General features: G+C 36.7%; 1 protein-coding gene across 19 annotated transcripts in view; it reads left to right on the top strand.

Annotated features, from left to right (window-relative positions):
- DNM3 (dynamin 3) overlaps nt 1-23,714 on the top strand; it is a 658,236-nt gene that overhangs the window by 462,996 nt on the left and 171,526 nt on the right. For all 19 annotated transcript variants that reach the window (XR_015143475.1, XR_015143474.1, XR_015143472.1 and 16 more), the window contains one exon: nt 4,300-4,409. Coding sequence is in view for 14 of the 19 variants with exons in the window: in XM_086344642.1 (XP_086200768.1) it covers nt 4,300-4,409 (110 nt within the window). In the remaining 5 variants the exon portion in view is untranslated. The remainder of the gene's footprint in view (nt 1-4,299; nt 4,410-23,714) is intronic.

The raw sequence follows: 23,714 nt of genomic DNA, 5'->3' as shown, positions 1-23,714 counted from the left end.
TCATTGGAAAAGACTCTGATGCTGGGAGGGTTTGGGGACAGGAAGAGAAGGGGATGACAGAGGGTGAGATGGCTGGATGGCATCACTGACTTAATGGACGTGAGTCTGAGTGAACTCCAGGAGTTGGTGATGGACAGGGAGGGCTGGCATGCTGCGATTCATGGGGTCGCAAAGAGTCGGACACGACTGAGCGACTGTACTGAACTGAATGAATTTGACAGAGTAGTTTAAGAAAATTGCCCTCTCTGGTGACGTTAGAGGAAGTACAAGACTAAAAGACTAGATAGGAGGCCATTTATAATTGCAGGCTTGTGAGATGCCAGGGACCTGAATTAATGTAGTGGGAATGTCAAACAATGGGAGCTATGACAAATGCTTCAAACACCGTGCAGTATAGTCTTGATGTAATAAAGAAGCCGATGGAAGACAATACGTCAGAAGTGATAGTGAGGTTCCAGACTGGGTGACTGGAAGAAGGATAAATATACCTGATGGCAGAAATGGGGAGGTCAGAAGAGGAAAACTGGATGGGTGAGAGGAAGGAATGTGATGATAGGTACATGGGCTCATCACTGTCAGTAGAAAGTTAACGTGAGCCGCATATGTCATTTAAAATTGTCCAACAGCTGCATTCAAAACAGTACAGATGAAATTATGTTTAATAATACTTTACCTCAATATATTCAAAGTATTGTCATTTTAACATATAATTGATATAGAAGTATTAATGATATAGTTTTCATTCTTTTTCTCATAATAAATCTTTGAAATCTGGTATGTATTTAACACTTAAGCACATCCCAATTTGACTAGCTACATTTCAAGAACATGGTAGTCACCTTAGCTGGAGGCTACCATATTTAACAGTGAATTATTAGAAAGTTTATAGAGTTAACAAAGAATATGTAACAAATGTCTCAATTAAGGTAGTTAAGATTCACTATATTTTAGAAATTATACTTGTTTACCCTTTCTCCTTCTCTGTTTCTTTTGTTTATTTCAACTATTTCATATTTAAGATGTTATTTTAGTACAACATCATACCTTCCCAGAAGGACTGAAAATTTTAGAGATATCCATGACATATAGCTTCATGGTTCTCGCATTTAATTCTCCATCTGACTAACAACTTTAAACAAATTAGTCTGAATCTTCTTTTTCTTCTTTTTTTGTCAGTCTGGAAAACTCTTGATTAGGAAATAATTTAGCAATATGTCCTCAAAAGTCTTAGATAAATGACATTTAGTTCTTTGGAAATGAAACTACGTTTTTTTATATTTCTCTGTCTGCACATATGTGTATTTCTCCATTGTTTAATATCTGATGAAAACTTGCTGGAGTTTTGGTCTCTACTATACGCTAAAGAATGTAGTACAAAAGAGAGCCTACTTCTATAGAAAACAGGCCAAGGACATTGTGTTCCATCTTTACAATGAAATGCAGATTTCCCATTAGAAGGCAAATCCATCATTTCAAAAGGTTAAATAGGATGTGCATTAAAAAAATCCAACTGCTTAAATTTAGGGCATTGAAAAGCATCCAGTACAAAAATGTTCCCTGGTTCTCAAGCGTTTTCATTTGATTATGTGTTGGGTAGCTTTTCCTTCAGGCTACAACCTTGACTCTTAGAATTGTGTCCTAAAATAGTCTAAAGTTAGGCCCAACTCTGATGCTTCATTTGCATAAATTATGCATTTTGTTATTTAGAATATCCTTGTATTTGCTATTGTTAATTTCTGTAAAAGAAATATTGGAATCTTCTTACAGTGCTTTGCTTTTTTATATTTATTCTTGCACTTCTCTCACTGCCATTCAATTTGTTTTTGGTCTGTTTTGTTATCTTCTTTGAAGACCTTGCCTTCTAGGACAGCCATTTTGTCCTTCAACCAGCTTCCTTTAGCTTCCTGTGTCACCTGTTCCTTTCTGCCTCACTATTCTAATGTGTTCTGCCCAAATTTCCCCCTGACTAATTTAGGAGTTAGTTAGTTAGTTCAGTCGCTCGGTCGTGTCCGACTCTTTGCGACCCCATGAATCACAGCACGCCAGCCCTCCCTGTCCATCACCAACTCCATCACCAACTCCCTGTCCATCACCAACTCCTGGAGTTCACTCAAACTTATATCCATTGAATCGGTGATGCCATCCAGCCATCTCACCCTCTGTCATCCCCTTCTCCTCCTGCCCCCAATCCCTCCCAGCATCAGAGTCTTTTCCAATGAGTCAACTCTTCGCATGACGTGGCCAAAGTACTGGAGTTTCAGCTTTAGCATCATTCCTTCCAAAGAACACCGAGGACCGATCTCCTTTAGAATGGACTGGTTGGATCTCCTTGCAGTCCAAGGGACTCTCAAGAGTCTTATCCAACACCACAGTTCAAAAGCATCAATTCTTTGGCGCTCAGCTTTCTTCACAGTCCAACTCTCACATCCATACATGACCACTGGAAAAACCATAGCCTTGACTAGAAGGACCTTTGTTGGCAAAGTAATGTCTCTGCTTTTGAATATGCTATCTAGGTTGGTCATAACTTTCCTTCCAAGGGGTAAGCGTCTTTTAATTTCATGGCTGCAGTCACCATCTGCAGTGATTTTGGAGCCCCCAGAAATAAAGTCTGACACTGTTTCCACTGTTTGCCCATCTATTTCCGATGAAGTGATGGGACCAGATGCCATGATCTTCGTGTTCTGAGTGTTGAGCTTTAAGCCAACTTTTTCACTCTCCTCGTTCACTTTCATCAAGAGGTTTTTTTAGTTCCTCTTCACTTTCTGTCATAAGGCTGGTGTCATCTGCATATCTGAGGTTATTAATATTGCTCCCGGCAATCTTGATTCCAGCTTGTGCTTCTTCCAGCCCAGCGTTTCTCAAGAAGCAAAGGCAGTGATAGTTCTTGCAATAACATTTTCTGATGTCTGCAGACAGCATGGCCCCCGCAAGCTGGCTAGGGAACATAGAAGAATTCTGCCCCACACTACTGAGCATAGACAAATTCTCAAGGAAGAACTGTAGGAGCTGAAAGAACAATAAAGTTTATGTCAAACATATCTGTATGGTGCATGTATTTCTCATAAGCATTAATATTGTGTATTAAGTCATGGCTAAATCTCTATGCTCTTCTCCTCTGAAATCTAGGCCTGGCATTTCTCAGGACTGTCACCCGAGATATACAGAGGACTACTGTTTAACAAGGGCTGTGTTAAAATGCCCCAAATATTGACTAGGTTTCCTAAACTTGAATATTTGGCTGTCTCCTATTATACTGATTGTTAGATATTTATGCATGCGATAATATTGTCCCTGGGCCACTCCATAAAGGTAAATGTTCTAATAATTCTTTGGCATCCAATATGTTTAACCAAGATTGGTTTGGTTCCATTTGCAGACCTCCCCTCTCAAATGTCCATTTTCTTCCTAAAGAGTTGTTAATTTTAGAAGAGAATTTGTTCTAGTTAATATCAATTCACTTCTAATGGGTGTTTATTCTCCCCAAAGAGTTTGACAATTTAATGGCATCATTTTTTTTTCCTGGACCCACATTTTATTCTAGACTTGAATGAAAGAAGTATTTTCTGTGCTTTATCATAGTTTATAGGGAATATCTCATATTAGGGTCCTTGTGCTTCCAGTCTCCTGCCGGTTCTGGCTATCAAAACTGCTTAGGCTGCAAATAAAATATGAAATGAAATCCATCTGGCATTTCTCATTGAATTAGGACCAGAACATTTTTGCTAAATATTAACAGATGGCTAAATTTTTAATATCAAACTAACATTTTAAAACATCTAAGGGGACCCACATGAGGAAGAAAGGATAGAAGACCATATGTTTTTTCCATCCCTGAGCCCTTTCTTCCTCTGCACGTTCCCTCCCGTCATTCTTCTGACCCATATATTGAGAACCATTGGCATCTCCTGTCTCCAATGATTTTTCTTCCTTGGTGTGGCTTGGTGATGGTTTGATGGCTTAGTTGCAAAGTCGTGTCCAACTCTTTACAACCCCATGGACTGTAGCCCACCAGGCTCCTCTGTCCATGGGATTTCCCAGGGAAGAAAACTGGAGTGAGCTGCCATGTCCTCCTCCAGGGGATCTTCCTGACCTAGGGATCAAACCTGCATCTCCTGCTTGGAGGTTTCTTTACCACTTAGCCCCCTGGGAAGCCCTTGTTCCTTGGTAGCTGGTGTCAAAGTAGTGTATGATGGTATCAAAATATTGTAATCAAATGCTGACCAGCTCAGGTGATATGTGGCTGTGGACATGCTTCAAGATCTTTTATTAAAGCCAGTTCTCTCTTTCTCTCTATAGGAAAAAGAAAAGAAGTATATGCTTCCCTTGGACAACCTGAAAGTTCGGGATGTGGAAAAAAGCTTTATGTCTAGCAAGCATATCTTTGCACTCTTTAATACAGAACAAAGGTAAGAAAATGAAGCAGCTTATGTCTTCACATTTTTTTTCTTTGAATTTCTATGTGATCCAGAGACCATATTTGCAAGATTTCTTTTGGTCCTACCTTAAAATTTGTTAACTCTTGAGTTTTCCTTTCATTTGTTTTGTATTTTCAGCTTTTACCATAGGTTATGAATTCAAAAGATTTAAACTTAGAACAAGGAAGATCTTCAAGTATTAATTTCCTGCTCTTAAGCAGGCACCTGTGTCATTCTTAAACTATGTTTTGTTACTTTAAAGTCTTCCTTGTTCTGCATTTATTGTTCTGTACTTATAAATAAATTACTCAGATATAATTTTTAGTAGTGTCCAATGGATTAGTATCACTTAAGACCCAATCAGGTATTCTGACTAAATTCTTGCATCAGTAAATAAAATTATTCATTTAAGATGAATGCAAATATATTGTTCTTTACAGTTTTTCAAAGCACTGTCCACATTCATTGTCTGTTGTAGCAATTGTGAGGGAAACGATAGAGTACTATGATTACCATTTCATAAATAAGAATGTATCTCAGAGACTTTGGGATCACAAAATTATCCCTGAATTTGGGGCTAATTATTGTGGAGTGCCATGGTTATTCACTGAAACTAAGTAAACAAATGGAGAAGGAACAGAGAATTGGATAGAGAAACATAAAAAGACTACGACTAGGCAAAAATAATAAAGACCTTTTCCAAATGAAATTGTTATGGGAAAAAGCTAATTAATTTCTGTGAGTCAGTTATTAAGAAACTGAGTCATTAGGTGGCAGGATCTAATTTTAACCCATCTCTCCAGGCTTTTTATCTTGGTTTAGCAATGAATGGAGTTCCTTGATTAGGTTCAGTGACTGGCCCAGGGTCAATCACACAGTAAATCAAAATGGTGGGAGAGGGGGGCAGGGAGCCTTTTTTCTACATTCCCAGTCAGTTGCTCAGAGTGACTCATTGTACAAAAATACTTAGAAAAACCACAAGAGCAGAACGTTTAAAGAATCAAGGGAAAAGAAAATTAATATAACTCCCCTGCCAAATACTGAGAATGAGATTTTATTAAAGTATTTTAATTTAAATACTGATTTGTTATTAGTATTATTTGAGAGCAGCTGGTGAAAAGACACTGAAAATGATAAGAATAAAAAGATTTCCTGGAGAGACAAGTACTGTGTCCTCCACAGGGGCAAAGTTCAGTACTGTTTACATACCTTCCTCGGAGCAGTGGGGAGTCAGAAAGTCCTAAAGCAGTCTTCAGGGGTGTGCTCAGCCTTCCTGCTTGGATGCAGAGTGGGCAGTATAATTGCCACACAGGAGGTCAAGCTAAATTTGAATCTTTGATCAACCTAGAAAGTTAAGGTTATAAAACTGCTGAGTATAAAAAAAAAAAAAATCAGATAATGATAGAGCATCTTTTTAGACAAAATACAATTATGGATTTATTTTCTTCTATTTTATTGGAATATAATTGCTTTACAGTGTTACGTTAGTTTTTGCTGTATGGTGAGGTGAATCATCTATGTGTATATATATATCCGCTCCCTCTTAGAACTCTCTCCACTCCCATCCCCACCCCAATCCCACCCATCACAGAGCACAAAGCTGAGCTCCCTGTGCTTTATAAAAGTAGCTTCCCCCTAGCTATCTAATTACACGTGGTAGTGTATATACATCAATCCTAATCTCTCAATTTGTCCCACTCTCCCCTCCCCCACCCCCCACCCTGTGTCCACATGTCCATTCGCTACATCCATGTTTCTATCCCTGCCTTGGAAATAAGTTTATCTGTACCATTTTTCTAGATTCCACATGTATTCATGAAAATATGGTATTTGTGTTTCTGACTTATTTCACTTAGTATGACAGACTCTAGGTCCATCCACATCTCTATAAATGACACTTCTTTGTTTCTTTTAGTGGATGAGAAATACTCCGTTGTGTATATTTATATACACCACATCTTCTTTATCCATTCATCTGTCATTGGACATTTAGCTTGTTTCTATGTCCTGGCTATTGTAAATAGTGCTGCAGGGAGCATAGGGGTACATATGACCTTTTGAATTATAGTTTTCTCAGGGTATATACCCAGGAGTGGGATTGCTGGGTCATATGGTAGTTCTCTATTTAGTTGTTGAAGGAACCTCCATACTGTTCCCCACAGTGGCTATATCAATTTACATTCCCACCAGTAGTGCAAGAGGGTTCCCTTTTCTCCACATCCTTTCCAGCAAAGAGAGCAAAAGACATGAACATAAGAAATTTCCGGGCTTCTAAAAATCTAGGTATCCTGGAATTCTAGACTTGTCAGAAAGTATTAAGCTCTTCAACCACTTCACTTGACCTCTATCTGTGCAAGAATATACAGGCATTTTTGCCATTTATCTTTTCCTCTGAAATCTTGATAATTTTCAATTATTTTGGTATTGGCTAGGCCCTCTAGTAGTACAATATTAAGTACAATTGGGCATCTTTGTTTTGTTCGTGATTTGAAAGAAAATTATTTCACATTTTTATGGTTAAGTGCTTTCTGATAGTTACCCGTTATCAAGTAAAGAAGATTCCCTGAGTTCCTAGTTGCTGAAGTTTCTGTTTTAATCATGAATGGGTGTTTTTGTCATGGATGAGTGGTTTTTTTTTTTTTTTCCCCTCTATGACCTTCTTTTTAAATCTATTCATGTGGTGAAATATATTAATAGGCCTTCTTACTGTAAACCATCCTTGATCTCCTAGGATTAAACCTAATTAAATTACGATGTATTATTGTCTATTATGTGTCCCTGACTTAAGTTTGCCATTTTATTTAGCTTTTTGCATCTATGTTCATAAGTGAAATTGGCTCATAAATGTTCTTTTTTATGTTGTCCCTGCCTAGTTTTCATATCAAGGTTCTGTTAGCTTCATAACTAAAGTTATGAAGTAGAAAAAAGTTCTTATTGTTCTTTGGAACACTTTGTATAAGGTGGGGAGTGAATGTTAACTGAGTGGTAGAACTCACCTGTAAAATCATCTAGAACTTATGGACAGTTTTGATAAGTAGACTTTGGGCTAGTGATTTCATATATTTAATAAGTATAGATTTGTTCAGGTTTTCTGTTTTTTCTATGAGTTTAAACCAATTATATTTTTTTCTAGGAAATTACCCATTCTGTTTTTTTAATATATTTTAATATTAGCATCAATGATTTCTTACTATTCTATTTTTACAAATCTCTGCTGTGTCTGAAATTTAATCCTTTTTTTATTTCTCATATTAAACCTTACCTGTTTTCACTTGGTCACTCTTTTCAGAGTTGTATCTTTTTCCAGAGAACCAACTTTTGATCCTCAGTTGTATATGTTTTATCTATTTCAGGAATTTCTGCTCTCTTCTTCATTTCCTAACTTGTATTTACTGTGTTTTCTTTGTAGCCCATTTTTTCTAACTTCTTTTTTAGATGTGTAGCTCAAAATTTTTATCTTATTTTTTCTTATGTATACATATAATTGTATAGATTTCCTTCTGTGTATTTTTAGCTGCTTACCACAAACTTTTAACATAATACCTTGGTTACCATTAAGTTCTGTTTCCTCTGATCTTCTGTTTCCATAATCTTCATTATCATTTTTTCTTTGAGTTGTTTAGAACTGTGTTTTATATTTTATAGTGCATGGAATTTTATTGTTTTTTTGTTGTTGATTTCTAACTTAATTGTATTGTGGTCAGAGCACATGATCTAGCACACATGGTAAATTTTCATAAATATTTCATATATGCTTGAGAAGAATGTATTGATTTAGGAGTACAGGGTTCCATGAGAGTTCTATGAATCATGTTTGTTAATAATACTATCCAGTCTATAGTAATTATAAAAATATAGTTACTATATTTTTAAGTCTTGATTGATAAAACTCAACAAGTATATACTAGGAAGCTGAATTATAATTTGTGTAAGAGAATGTTTTGCCTATATTGTCTTCTAGGAATTTTATGGTGTCCTAACAGATATTTAAGTCCTTAAGCCATTTTAAGCTTAATTTTTGTGTACAGTATAAGGGACTATTCTAACTTCATTGATGTACAAGTCATTGTCCAGCTTTCTCAACACCACCTGCTAAAGAGAATGTCTTTTCTCCATTCTTTTCTCTCATTCTTTTCTTCATTCTCATTCTGTATATTCTTGCCTCCTTTGCCAAAGATTAATTTACCATATGTGGTTGGTTTATTTCTGGGCTTTCTGTTTTTTTTCCATTGATCTCTATGTCTGTTCTTGTGCCGATGTCACACTTTTGATTACTGTAGCTTTGTGTATTGTCTGCAGCCTGGAAGAGTTATGCCTTGAGCTTTGTTCTTTTTCCTCAGGATTGCTTTGGCACTTCTAGATCTTTTGTAGTTCCATATAAACTTTAGGATTGTTTGTTTTAGTTCTATGAAAAATATCATGGGGAAGTTGATAGGGGTTGCAATAAATCTGTAGCTTGCTTTTTGTAGTATGGCCATTTAAACAATATTAGTTTTCTAATCCAAGAGTATAGGATATCTTTCCATTTTCTTGAATTATATTTGATTTCCTTTATCATTGTTTTGTAGTCTCAGCATATAACTCTCAGTTCAGTTCAGTTCAGTTCAGTCGCTCAGTCGTGTCCGACTCTTTGTGACCCCATGAATCGCAGCACGCCAGGCCTCCCTGTCCATTACCAACTCCCGGAGTTCACTCAAACTCACGCCCATCGAGTCATTGATGCCATCCAGCCATCTCATCCTCTGTCGTCCCCTTCTCCTCCTGCCCCCAATCCCTCCCAGCATCAGAGTCTTTTCCAATGAGTCAACTCTTTGCATGAGGTGGCCAAAGTACTGGAGTTTCAGCTTTAGCATCATTCCTTCCAAAGAATACCCAGGACCAATGTCCTTTAGAATGGACTGGTTGGATCTCCTTGCAGTCCAAGGGACACTCAAGAGTCTTCTCCAACACCACAATTCAAAAGCATCAATTCTTCAGCGCTCAGCTTTCTTCACAGTCCAACTCTTACATCCATACATGACTACTTGAAAAACCATAGCCTTGACTAGACGGACCTTTGTTGGCAAAGTAATGTCTCTGCTTTTGAATATGCTATCTAGGTTGGTTGTAACTTTCCTTCCAAGGAGTAAGCATCTTTTAATTTCATGGCTGCAGTCACCATCTGCAGTGATTTTGGAGCCCCAAAAGATAAAGTCTGATGCTGTTTCCACTGTTTCCCCATCTATTTCCCATGAAGTGATGGGACCAGATATCATGATCTTCCTTTTCTGAATGTTGAGCTTTAAGCCAACTTCTTCACTTTCCTCTTTCACTTTCATTAAGAGGCTCTTTAGTTCCTCTTCACTTTCTGCCATAAGGGTGGTGTCATCTGCATATCTGAGGTTATTGATATTTCTCCTGGCAATCTTGATTCCAGCTTGTGCTTCTTCCAGTCCAGCGTTTCTCATGATGTACTCTGCATATAAGTTAAATAAGCAGGGTAACAATATACAGCCTTGACATACTCCTTTTCCTATCTGGAACCAGTCTGTTGTTCCATGTCCAGTTCTAACTGTTGCTTCCTGACCTGCATATAGGTTTCTCAAGAGGCAGGTCAGGTAGTCTGGTATGCCCATCTCTTTCAGAATTTTCCACAGTTTCACCTCATTGGTTAGATTTATTTGTAGGTTTTTTTGATATGATTTTTAAACAAGGGTTTTTTTTTTAACTTTGTCTTTCTGATATTTCATTGTTAACGTACAGAAATGCAACAGATTTCTGTATATTAATCTTGTATTCTGATACTTTGCTGAGTTTATTTATCAATTCTAATAGTTTTGTGTGGAGTCCTTATGGTTTTCTGTATATAGTATCATATCATCTGCATATAGTGACAATTTTATGCGTTCCCTTCTGATTTGGATACCTTTTATTTCTTTCCCTGTTTAATTGCTATGGCTAGGACTTTCAGTACTATGTTGAATAGAAGTGATGAGAGTGAACATTCTTGTCTTAAACCAAATTTTAGTTGAAAGGGAAGATTTTCATTATGTTGGCTGTGGGTTTGTCATAAATGGCTTTTGTTATGTTGAAATATGTTCCTTCTGTACCCACTTTTGTTAGAGTTTTATCTTGAATGGATGTTGAATTTCATCAAATGCTTTTTCTACATCCTTGAGATGATGGTGTGGTGTTTGTCTTCTTGATATTGTGTATTGTATTGATTGATTTGGATATGGTGACTCGTCCTTGTGATACTGGGATGAATCCAATTTGATCATGATGTATGATAACTTTTTATGTATGATACTTTACTGGATTTGGTTTGCTAAGATTTTGTTGAGGATTTTTGTATCTATATTCATCAAAGATATTGACCTATAATTCTTTTTTGGTAGTGTCTTAGTCTGGTTCTGGTATCAGGGTGGTAGTGGCTTCATAGAAGGACTTTTGGAGTGTTTCCTCCTCTTCAATCTTTTGGAAGAGTTTGAGAAGGATTGATATAAGTTCTTCTCGGTATGTTTGGTTGAATTCCCCAGTGAAGCCTTTCTGGACTATTGTTTTCAGCTTTTTTTTTTTTTTTTTTACAAATTCTGTTTCCTTCTGGGCTTCCCTGGTAGCTCAGATGGTAAAAATCCACCTGCAGTGTAGGAGATCCAGTTCAATCTGTGGGTCAGGAAGATCCTCTGGAGAAGGGATAGGTTACCCACTCCAGTATTCATGGGCTTCCCTCGTAGCTCAGAAAGTAAAGAATGTACCCTGTAATATGGGAGACCTGGGTTCCATCCCTGGGTTGGGAAGATCCCCTGGAGAAGGACATGGCAACCCACTCCAGTATTCTTGCCTGGAGAATTCCATGGACAGTGGAGCCTGGCTGGCCACAGTCTGTGGGGGTCACAAAGAGTCGGACACGACTGAACGCCTTTCACTGTTTCCTTCTAGTGTTTTGTCCATTCAAATTATCTATTTCTTCTTGATTCTGTTTTGGTGGGCATTATGTTTCTAGAAACTTTTCCATTTCTTCTAGGTTGTCTGATTTGTTTCCATGTAACTGTTCATAGTATTCCTCTGTGATTTTTGTTTGTCTGTAGGAGTGGTTGTCATTTTTTTCTCTTTCCTTTCTTATTTTGTTTAATTTGATTCTTTTTTTTTTTTTCTTAGTGAGCCTGACCAGAGATTTATTCATTTTGTTTATCCTTTCAAAAAACCATCTCTTGGTTTTATTGTTTTTTTTTTCTATTTTTAATCTCTTTTCATTATTTCCTCTGATCTTTATTGTTTTTTTCCTTCTGATGACTTTATGTTTTGTTTGTTATTTTGCTCATTCTCTTAGGTGATAGGTTAGTCTCTTAGGTTGGTTATCTGACATTTTCTTATTTTTTGAGGAAGGCATGTATCACTATATAAAGTTTCCTCTTATTACTGCTTTTGCTGCATCCTTTAGATTTTTTAAAGTTCTGTTTTCATTGTCATTTGTCTCCATGTAGTCATCTCTTTCTGTGGTTGATTTCTATTTTTATGCCATTGTGGTCAGAAAAGATGCTTGAAATAATTTCTATCCTCTTAAATTAATTGAGGCTTGTTTTGTGTCCTAAAATGTGGTCTGTTCTACAGAATGTTCCTTAAGCACTTGAAGACAATGTATATTTTGGTGCTTTTTGGATATAATGTCTTGTAGATATCAATTATATCTAACTCTTGTGTCATTTAGGATTTCTGTTGCCTTGTTGATTTTATGTATGGAAGATCTGCCCATTGATATCAGTGGGGTTTAAGTTTCCTACTATTATTGTATTCCCATCAATTTCTCCCTTTATTTCTGTTAGTATTTGTGTTTTGTATTTAGGTATGCCTATATTGGATGCATATATGTTAAGGAGTGTAATATCCTCTTCTTGTATTGATCCTTTTATCACTATATAGTGCCTTGTTTATCTTTCTTTATGAACTTTGTTTCAAAGTCACTTTTGTCTGATGTGAGTGTTGTTACCCCTGCTTTCTTGTCATTTCCATTTGCATGAAATATCTTTTTCCATAGCCTCTCACTTTCAATCTATGTGTATCCTTCACCCTAAATTGGGTCTCTTGTAAGCAGCATATCGTAGGCTCTTATTTTATTGTCCAATCTGTTACTTTACATCTTTTGATCTGCTGATCCATTTATTTATTCCACTGGCATTTGTTTATTATTGATAGATATTTGTTTATTGCAGTTTTATGCCTTGTTTTCAGTTGATTTTGTGTTTCTTCTTTGTTCCTTTCTTTTTCTTTTTGTTTTTCCATTTACCATTTGATGATTTTCTTTTGTACTAAGCTTGAGTTCTCTTCTTTTTAGTTTTTGTGACTCTATTGTACGTTTTTGATTTGTGGTTATCTTGGGTTTCGAGTATGTTAACCCATTACTAGTTCTACTTGCTTTATACTAGTAGTCATATAAGTTGAAAGACATTCTACAAAAAACCTATATTTTCTAACTCTACTCCCCTACCTCTTATGATTTTGATGTTCTCTTTTATATCTTTATGTTTATTCTTTTGCTGTTCATTATAGTTATCATTGCTTTCACAGATTTTTAAAAATTTATGTACTGGTTTATTAAAGTTATTTACCTTCTTGTTGTAAGTTTCTCTTTCCTATAAATTCTTGATTTTTTTTTAATTTAGAGAAGAACTTTCAGTATTTCTTTTTTGGATAGATTTAGTATCTCTGTATTCTTTTAGTTTCTGCTTGTCTGAGAAATTCATTATCTCTCCTTCCATTCTAAATGATACCCTTGCTGGACAGAGTATCCTATGTTGCAAATTTTTCTTCTTTTTCAAGACTTTAAATATGGTTTGCCATTCCCATCTTGCTTGCAGCATTTGTATAGAGAAATCAACTGATAGACCTATGGCATCCCCTTGTAATTAATCCTTTGTTTTTCTTTTGTTGCCTTAAGAATCCTCTCTTTAATTTTTATCATTTCTATTGTAATATGTATTGGTGTAGGTTTGTTTGCGTTCATCCTCTTTGGGACCCTCTGTGCATCCTATACTTGGACATCTGTTTCCTTCTTTAAATTTGGGAAGTTTATAGCCATAATTTCTTCAAATACATTTTTATCCTCTTTTCTTTCTTTCCTTTCTGGGATTCCTGCTATGCATAGATTGGCATGCTCTGTATTATGCCATAGATCTTGTGTGTTGCTTTCCCTTCTCATTTGTCTTTCCGTCTGCTGTTCTGATTTCCATTAATTTACCTTCCAGTTCATGTATTTGTTTTTCTGCATTATTTACTTTGCTATTTGTTACCTTTAGCTTGGTTTTCATATCTGCATTTGAGTTGTCTAATCTTGATTGACACTTCTTTACAGTTTCTGGTTCCTTGTTACAGTAATCTGCATTTCTTTTGGCATTGTTTCTTAAATCCTTCAGCAGTCTTATTACCTTCTTTTTGAACTCAGGGTCTGATAGAACAGAGAGGTCTGTTTTCTTGTTTGTTATTTCAGGTGATTTCTCTTACTTGAGAGTAGCTCATCTCCTTCTTCATTTTACTTGTATTTCTATGACCCTATGAATTTAAGAGAAACAGTTATCTACTGTGGTCTTGAAGTGCTCTCTTTATATGGGAGTCTCCCTATGTAAACAAAAAAGATCTTAATGACCCAGATAACCATGATAGTGTGATCAGTCACCTAAAGCCAGACATCCTGGAGTGTGAAGTCAAATGGGTCTCACAAAGCATCACTATGAACAAAGCTAGTGGAAGTGATAGAATTCCAATGAGCTATTTCAAATCCTGAAAGATAATGCTATTAAAGTGCTGCACTCAAGATGCCAGCAAATTTGGAAAACTCAGCAGTGGCCACAGGACTGGAAAAGGTCAGTTTTCATTCCAATTCCAAAGAAAGGCAATGCCAAAGAATGTTTAAACTACTGCACAATTGCACTTGTCTCACATGCTAGCAAAATAATGCTCAAAATTCTCCAAGCCAGGCTTCAACAGTACATGAACCAAGAACTTCCAGATGTTCAAGCTGGATTTAGAAAAGCCAGAGGAACCAGAGATCAAATTGCCAACACCCATTAGATCATTGAAAAAGCAAGAGAGTTCCAGAAAAACATCTGCTTCATTGACTGCCAAAGCCTTTGACTGTATGGATCACAACAAAATGCAGAAAATTCTTTAAGAGGTGGGAGTACCAGATCATCTTACTTGCCTCCTAAGAAATCTGTATACAGGTCAATAAGCAACAGTTAGAACCAGACATGGAACAACAGACTGGTTCCAAATTGGGAAAGGAGTACATCAAGGCTGTATATTGTCACCCTGCTTATTTATCTTATAAGCAGAGTACATCATGTGAAATGCTGGGCTCGATGAAGCACAAGCTGAAAATATCAATAACCTCAGATATACAGATGATACCACCCTTACGGCAGAAAAATGAAGAGAAACTGAAGAGCCTCTTGATGAAAGTGAAAGAGGAGGGTGAAACAGTTGGCTTAAATGTCAACATTCAGAAAACTGATAGCATCTGGTCCCATCACTTCATGGCAAATAGATGGGGAAACAATGGAAACAGTGAGAGACTTTATTTTCTTGGGCTCCAAAATCACTGCAGATGGTGACTGCAGCCATGAAATTAAAAGATGCTTGCTCCTTGGAAGAAAAGCTATGACCAACCTAGATAGCATACTAAAAAGCAGAGATGTTACTTTGCCAACAAAGGTCCATCTAGTCAAAGCTATCGTTTTTCCAGTAGTCAGGTATGGATGTGAGAGTTGGACTATAAAGAAAGCTGGATACCAAAGAATTGAAGCTTTTGAACTGTGGTGTTGGAGAAGACTCTTGAGAGTCCCTTGGACTGCAAGGAGATCCAACCAGTCAATCGTAAAGGAAATCAGTCCTGAATATTCATTAGAAAGACTGATGCTGAAGTTTCAGCATACTTTCACCATATTTTGGCCACCTGATGCAAAGAACTAACTTATTGGAAAAGACCCTGATGCTAGGAAAGATTTAAGGCAGGAGGAGAAGGGGACGACAGAGGATGAGATAAGGTTGGATGGCATCACCGACTCAATGGACATGAGTTTGAGCAAGCTCTGGGAGTTGGTGATGGACAGGGATTCCTGGCGTGCTGCCGTCCATAGGGTTGCAAAGAGTTGGACACGACTGAGTGACTGAACTGAACTGAAATGAAATATGTGATCTTGTTTTACATGATATTTGTAATCAGTGACTGTGTACAACATTTGTTTTCCTTGATTTTAAGGTATGAAATTTAATAAATCAATAAAGGGTTTAAAAAGGAATAAAAGGTAATCTAGTTGAGGGAAGATTATACCTGAAAAAATGGGTTATAGTGTATAAGGTAACATTTAAACAGACTGTATGATAGTGTATTCAATTCCGATACTTAAGTGCTGGGGGAGCATGGGATTTATCCAGAAGCAATAGTTAACATCATAGAAGTTGTCTCTCATTAGTTTTGGCACAAATTGTTGGAGAGGAAATAGAAAAGAATATCCCAAAAAGGGAATAGTATTAGTCAAAACAAATGGGTGGAAAATGTTGCTTAATCTATTGCCAGCCTTTTCTAGATGAGAATTTAGTTTCAAAGGCAAGATGGCCCTAGTTTAAAAAAAAAAAAAGTAAAAGCATTCCATTGTCTTCCATAGGGTTTAATGAACTGTCCTTTCCCATGTAAGTTTATGTATTTACTATTTCCTGTAAAGAGAAAAGCATACATCTGTCAAGAGCTCATATACTTAGCTTTATTTTTTTAACAGCACATGAATGATATTCTTTTCATTGATTTCAAGATTATGTTTCTGTTTTTCTTTTCTTTCTTCTGAGACAAGATATTAAAAGATGTGTTCTGTTTCCTTGCCTTTAGATGAATTTATCCTTGATTAATTTAGAAGAGATTTTATAAGCGCTCCTGTTGTTTTGTCTTCCCCATTGCTGTTTTCTGCGGCAGTGTTTTAGCTCAGTTCATTTAGCCATTCAGCTGACCCATGTAAGACACATTGACCTAGGACTTAGTTTCTGTGCGAACATCAGGATTGGTGCTAACGTGGGTATAAAATATGGCTTTTTAGGGTTTTCTGAGACCTTAAAGATAATCTTGTTTTCCCTTTTCACTTTACAGGTTAAGGAGTTGACACCTCTAACAGTTTAACACTTTTCTCATGTCAAAAAAAAAGCAGTTAATGACAGGGCCAGAACTGGAACCCAGGTCTAATGTCTCCTTGATCCATGGCTCTTTCTAATCTGTAGTTCTGATATTAACTATGCAACAGAAATTCCGCCTGATATTTTAACTGGAATTGTTCCTAAAAGAGCAACAATGAAAAGATTTTTACCTTCTTGTGCAGGTATTTCAGTTTGCTGTTAGGTCTTACAAATTTCCATGGAACACTTTTGAGTCTTATTTGCAAAGGCTACGTGAACTGACCAGTACCCTTGCTACAGTTCCTGAAAAACTATATTAGCCGTTACTACTTGTATCACAGCTTGTGATAATAATACTACTTGTATTATTCCTAAGAGCTCATTAAGTTGCTATTTCAACTTTCCACCATAAAATTTAAAACAGTTACTCTATAGTTCCCAATCATCAGGTGTGTCGGAATTGATACATTTAACATCCTTATTTTAAAAGCCTTCAATGTCCTGGTGAATTAATATGATCTTTATGACTCTGGTGACCAGATTTTTGAGCCATTCTAATTAGTGTTTAGTGCTAATATTTTTGTAAATGGAAGGAATTGTTACTGGTTGCAGTAACTTCTGTGGTGGAAGACAGTGAGTTTCACACCTAGACTGATTTAGCCTACAAAAACTCCAGGTAAGAATATGCACCCCTAGCCATCCTCTGAGCCTTTGAAAGAGGGCATTCAGATACCTGGAGAGACTGATAAGTCAAAAATATTTAGATCTCACATTCATTGTATCACTGTATCATTTACAAAGTCTAAGTTAAAAGATTCCTGAACTTCTTTGTGGCAAGATCGAAAGTGAAGATTGGAATGTGCCCCCAGATTTTTGTTTCATTTAATTTTGTTAGAAATGCCACTTTTTCTTAGGTAGAAGCACTGTGCTGGTCTTTATACTCCCAGGCAGGCACTGGTTTTTAAAGTCATGTTAAGGCCCATTTGGTCCCAGGTATGTCAGCTCTGGTAGCCAGCAGAGATCTGTGTCTGTCCAGGGGGTTCATCGAGCAGCCATGTGGTATTTTCAGAGCACCGCTTGGGGTTGTCCAGCTCTGTTTTCTTTTAAATTAAGGCATTCTTTCTTTGATGCTGTTTTGTGGCTTCAATTCAGGATATGGTTTATCAACATTACCAAGTGTTCCAATTCACCCCTCCCTGCTTTTTCCTACAGAGAGTGATTTTAGGATGTTTCACTACACCACTCAGTCCCTAGCACATTGCCGACACTCAATAAATGTCAAATAATGCTGCACTATAGCAAGTGTGGGCTTTTTAGGCGTTCAGAAAAGAATGGCTCTTTCTTCTCATTGTTGAGTGGTATATTTTTCCAATTGTTAGCTGGAAAGGAATTGGAGTCAAGTTTTCCATTTATATACCTTTATGGCTGTTTCTATATTCAAACGTGCTTTGAGTTTAAGTTGTTTGGAAAAGTGCTTAATTAAACAAATATGCTAGGCAAGAGGTGATATGCAGTGCCTTGTCTGAAAGCTTATGTCTCACTTGGATATGGTGGAATGTCAAACCTGTATTAAAAGAGAATTAATTACTCTTCCATACATAGGAATCATATTTATTAGAAATTCAATAGAGTAAAAACATATAGTGCATGTTACTAGGAAATGAAATATTGTGTTATAGGATGCAATGCAATTAAGCTTGTGTTTGGAACATAAACATGACAGCTGGAAAAGTTATTTTATTTCATTTTACCGTCTGCTGTTTTCAAAAGAATATTTAAGACGTTTCTTCTTGCTTCATAAAATACTAATAATGCATATTATCTTCTGAATATTCTGGTTCAAGATTTTTCTTCATCATATGAAGACTCAGCTAGTAACCAGTCTTTCAGTCCAAGCTGAGTAATGAAGTGTGTGTCATCCTTCACTTTCTCACAGAGTATAGGTGGGTTGTCTTTCCGTGCAGTGGGTGTTTATAACACCCTCTGAGCACCTGGTGGAGGAAAGCAGTTTGAAAGTAAAAACTCTTTATCTGTCTCAATTGACATATCCAATTCACTGTATCCTTTCTGCAACTTCTGTACAGCATGAAAAGAAAGTGTGGTTTTCCCCACTTCCCTGATAGCTCAGTTGGTAAAGAATCCACTTGCAATGCAGGAGATTGATTGATTGATTGAAAGTCACTCAGTCATGTCCGACTCTTTGTGACCCCATGAACTATACAGTCCATGGAATTCTCCAGGCCAGAATTCGGGAGTGGGTAGCCTTTTCTTCTCCAGGGGATCTTCCCAACCCAGGGATCGAACCCAGGTCTCCCGCATTGCAGGCAGATTCTTTACCAGCTGAGCCACCAGGGAAGCCCAGTGCAGGAGACCCTGGTTCAATTCCTGGGTCAGGAAGATCCACTGGAGAAGGGATAGTACCCACTCCAGTATTCCTGGGATTCCCTTGTGGCTCAGCTGGTAAAGAATACGCCTCATTGAGGGAAACCTGGGTTCGATCCCTGGGTTGGGAGGATCCCCTGGAGAAGGGAAAGGCTACCCACTCCAGTATTCTGGCCTGGAGAATTCCATGGACTATACAGTCCATGGGGTGGCAAAGAGTTGGACAGGACTGAGCAACTTTCACTTTTCTTTCTATTCTTAGTATGAAAAATATTCTGCTAGATATGAGATCAATTGGAGTCTGATGCATTGTCCTGAGAAACGCATAAGTAAACGGGTATTAATCAGATGTCAGTGATATTGCTATAAGAAACACTTAAACAACATGATTAAGTAACAGAATGTGTTAAGTCAACATTTTAATACCTTATACTTCTTTCTAGTTTTAATACAATGGTAAATTAATTAATTAAAAATACAGTCATATCATGAGTATTTATCTCCACTGCTATATTACATTCCATAAGGCAGAGACTTTTTTTTAATTGAAATATGTCTGGTTTACAATGTTATGTTAGTTTCAGATGTGCAGCAAAGTGAATCAGTTATACATATACGTATATCTACTTTTTTTTAGATTCTTTTCCCATATAGGTCATTACAGAGTATTGAGTAGAGCTCCCAGTGCTATACAGCAGGTCCTTATTAGTTATCTATTTTACATATAGTAGTGTGTACATGTCAACCTCAGTCTCCCAATTTATCCCTCCCCTTGACTGTTTCCTGGTAACCATAAGTTAGGCTGTGTTTGTCTGACTCGTTGCTTTTATCCCCAGGGCCTAACACAGCATCTGGTGATTGTGAGAGCTCAGAACACGAGTAAATGAAAAGATGGATGGATACTAAACATTCCCCCTCTGTTATGTAGAGAAAATATAAATAATGCTAATTGTCAATAAAAAGCATTCTGTAGGTAAGCTCTAGAGAGGCCTACAGCCTCAGATCCGAGGAGGATGAAAATGGAGATAAAAATGAAAACTCTTAGAGGAAATAGTTTTAGTACAAAAAAAGAAATCTCCTATTTAAAAGTAAGAACCTGAGAATTTTAAATTATATACAAACTGTATAAACAGGCTTTGTTTTAATTTAATGTAACAGAATTCATGACAGTTTAAGGGGAAAATATAGATGTTTTATTGTAAATTGTCTCAACTTTGTTCCATAATCTTAATAATATTATTCAAATATATTTTGTAGATATCTATACTCAGCGTTCTAAATCTTCATTTCTTTAGCTCTAGCAAAGTATTAACACATTTCAGGATTTCTGTTATATACTGAACTTTTGAAAGTTAGGGAGGTGAAGAACCAGAAGACAGGATTTTAGTTTTCTGTTCATAAGTTTTTGGTCCTTCTTGTTTCTGCTAGAACTATTAAGTTCAAGTGGGTCAGACAGATTTGAGGACTTTTGCAGAATTATTGATTGTGAATTCACAATATGACAGTAATGTTTATTTCCCTCTATAAATCAGAAAAGATAAACCCCTTGCTTTCCTTGCCGAGATGGATAGGCATACATGTTTATTAAGTCAATAAAAGGACACTTTATATCTTGAAAGCTGTTAAAGCCAGATCTTTGAATCAGAGAACTCTTTTTTTTGTGTCCACTTTCTTCCTTTGTTCAAGTCTCTCACTGCAAAGATATTTGTTGTCATATGGTTCTGATCTTGCATATTTTTCAGTGGTTTCTCAGTTCTCACTACTGTATCTTTTCCCTTTAAGGGTGTCTCTCTAGTTGTGAAAGAACAATGTTAGGAAATCCTAGGTACATCAAAGAGGAGGGGCAAAAATATTTTCAAAGGGGAGCCTGGAGAGAAACAGATTGGAGAACCGAAATTGTCTTCCCATTTGATTTATTTGGTTCACCAACCACACCAGGACAGAAATCAAATATGATTTGGTAATATTTCTATGAACTAAGTCTGTGACAATTGATTTCACAGCTAAGATAAATTCTCATGAAAGCCAACATAATTGCTTGAGTATGAAATGTCTGTGGCTTGAAGCAATCAATTTAAATTCTTCTCTTACTGGTTTTCAACTTAAACTCTGAAATGAAATAGGAGTCTGATGCCCTACTTGGATGACTGTTTCTGCCTTTTTTGAGGGAGAAAAATAGCAAGTTAGTGCTTTTCAGCTCTTTCAAATGTCATTAACAGGCTTTGGAGAAATTCTTCATGCTTAAAACTCCTGTGTGTAGTCCATATCCATTTTTCTAGGGGAATTAGGTATTGTGCTCCCTGGGAGCCCTCGCTGATTTTAAACAAAGGGATTGATAGGATAGACTCAGCAACTTAGATTCAGTTCCTTTCACTAGAATTTCAACTGGAGTTTATCTTAAGCCATTGGTAGCGCCAGCAGAGATTTTGGTCAGTTTTTGAGGCATTCACATTCAGGAGGTTTCCGTCCAAGGGCTGTCTTGATGAATGAGCCCAACACGGCTGTGTAAAGTTCAAGAACAAAAAGAAATTATGTCCTTCACAGCAAGTTTACTTTTCTTCTAGGATTTCAGAGCAAACACATTGCCTGCTCCCCACCTACTTCCCAGAACAACTATTTGCTGATGGTCAGTCCCCTCCCCCTACCACCCCCTTGAGACAAATTCTGTGGCTTGGGACGGACATGTGCCTCCATTTGGGGACCATAAAATGGCCCCAACTGTGCTCATTAATGATAGGGGAGCAACTGCTAGTTGCAGACATACTATAGAAAAATATATGCTTGGTTCTAACATACAGTCTTTAAAAGGGAAGCTGTAATGGTTAAGTTGCAAGTGAAAGTGACAAATCATCATTACACAAGACGGGTACCAATGACTGATATCTTTAAATATGTGATTGTTTATAAATAAGATTGTCTTGCTAGTTTTCCTTAAAAAACATTTTCCCTTTTGAAAGCTGGTCATGCTAAGGAACTGGATTCAGGAAATAAACTGACTTTTCTCGGGCTTTTACTTCAAGGAATGAGTTTACCTTCTGGTTATTTCTGATAAGGATAGAAATAGAATGAGTTGGGTGCCAAAGCTCATACAGTGTGGCAGTGACTTTGTGGCAGCAGGGCCCCTGCAAGCTGCAGCTAACAGGGGGATAGCCAAGTGTGCAGGTATTTCAGTCAGCAACCTGCGGGGAGAGCTCTTAAGAAATGAATAAGCAAGGGTGTGAAAATTTCCCTAACAGAGTCTACCCTGAAGGAAATTTCTAAACACTTATATTTCTTTGGCAGTCTTAGAGGCCTCCCAAGAGCAAAAATAAAGAAAACTATGGACTTGTTTTACTATTGGAATGGTCAGGTTTTTAGCGATGACCTGAAGAATATAACAACCTACATGTTGAAAAAGAAACTTACATCAAATAGAAGAATAAATAGAAAAAGTCCAAAGAAGGGTTATTATTCAAATCTGTTGCTGTTGAAATCCAGTTACACTGAACAATGTATCCACGGTGCTCCTGGAGGACACAGTGTTTTCTGTTATTACCAGTGTTACTGTATACTATCCTGATTATTAAAGCAGTTACTAAAGCTGTAACACCAGGCCTAGAAGTTATTTTGTTTAAAGGCGAGGGGGTGGGGGGGGGACCTTTAAATAAAAGTAACACACATACACATATATAAAGCTCTATAAAGATCACTGAGCACCCTCAAATCATACACTTAAGAATATTCATTATAAGCCTGTTTTTATAATATCAATTTATAAATCAGAAATCTTTTTGTGACCTACTGCATGTGTAATATATTTTTATTTTTCCTCAGTTGATTTACTATGAGACTGACTTACCCATAAAGAATGTACCCATAAAAATGTCCTTAGTGACTATACCTGCTAAGAGAAAATACTGTGAAGGTTTTAATTACATACCTTGCATATAAATTATATTATTCTGCTTCAGTTTGCTGCATTCAGGAGGAAACTATTTACTGGCATGTGTAATTAATTTTAATTAACACACATAGCCTTAGTAAAGGAAACTGACATGGCACAAGCCTTGGTAGAAAATGTTAGTCACACTCTGCAACTAACTCTGAGCAGATGCATGGTTTCATAAAGAAAATATTTGCAAAGCCTAACTGGAGTGAGTTTTTTCCTTTTCGTTTCTTTTTCTAATTTGAAACTGCCTATGTTTATTTCTTAGAACCTGAGGAAAATACTGCTCACTTAAAGGAACTGTCTCAAAAAATACAATTGCAGAGAGTAGTTTTGACTGTTTAAACACAGAATCTGCTTTTTCTGTCAGTGTGTTTGTTAAATCCATACCTCATTCCATACTTTTAAATCTCTAGCAGGCCAAAGCATGAGATATCACTAGATATCTCATAGCCCAAATTTGTTTTATCATAGAATGATTTTTGCATTAGAAAAGAGATAAATGCTTGAAACTTGGTTACTCTGTCAGTTCACTAAAGTAGTTAAAATATTTCTGTATTTTGATGACTGTATCGTGGTCTTTAAAATAAATTGGCCGTATAAGATCTATATCAATGGCTCTCAAAATTTTTGGTTGATTGACCCCTTTCCACTCTAAGAATTATCAGAAACTTCAAAGAGCTTTTATTTAGATGGATTTTGTGGATTCCTATATTGGGAATTCTGGGAGCAAGTTGACTTCACATTATCACTTAAGTTTGGTATTTTTAAGAGAGTATTTATACCACAGAAATTGGCAAGTGCTATAAACTACCATTTTCTGGAAAGCTAGTTGTTAAACATTTATTAAC

This window comes from Bos grunniens, chromosome 16 (assembly GCF_055505025.1).
Source record: "Bos grunniens cultivar Pamir isolate PY7600 chromosome 16, Bosgru_T2T1.0, whole genome shotgun sequence".
NCBI classification, from domain to species: Eukaryota; Metazoa; Chordata; class Mammalia; order Artiodactyla; family Bovidae; genus Bos; species Bos grunniens.
This window is presented reverse-complemented; position numbering and strand designations above follow the sequence as displayed.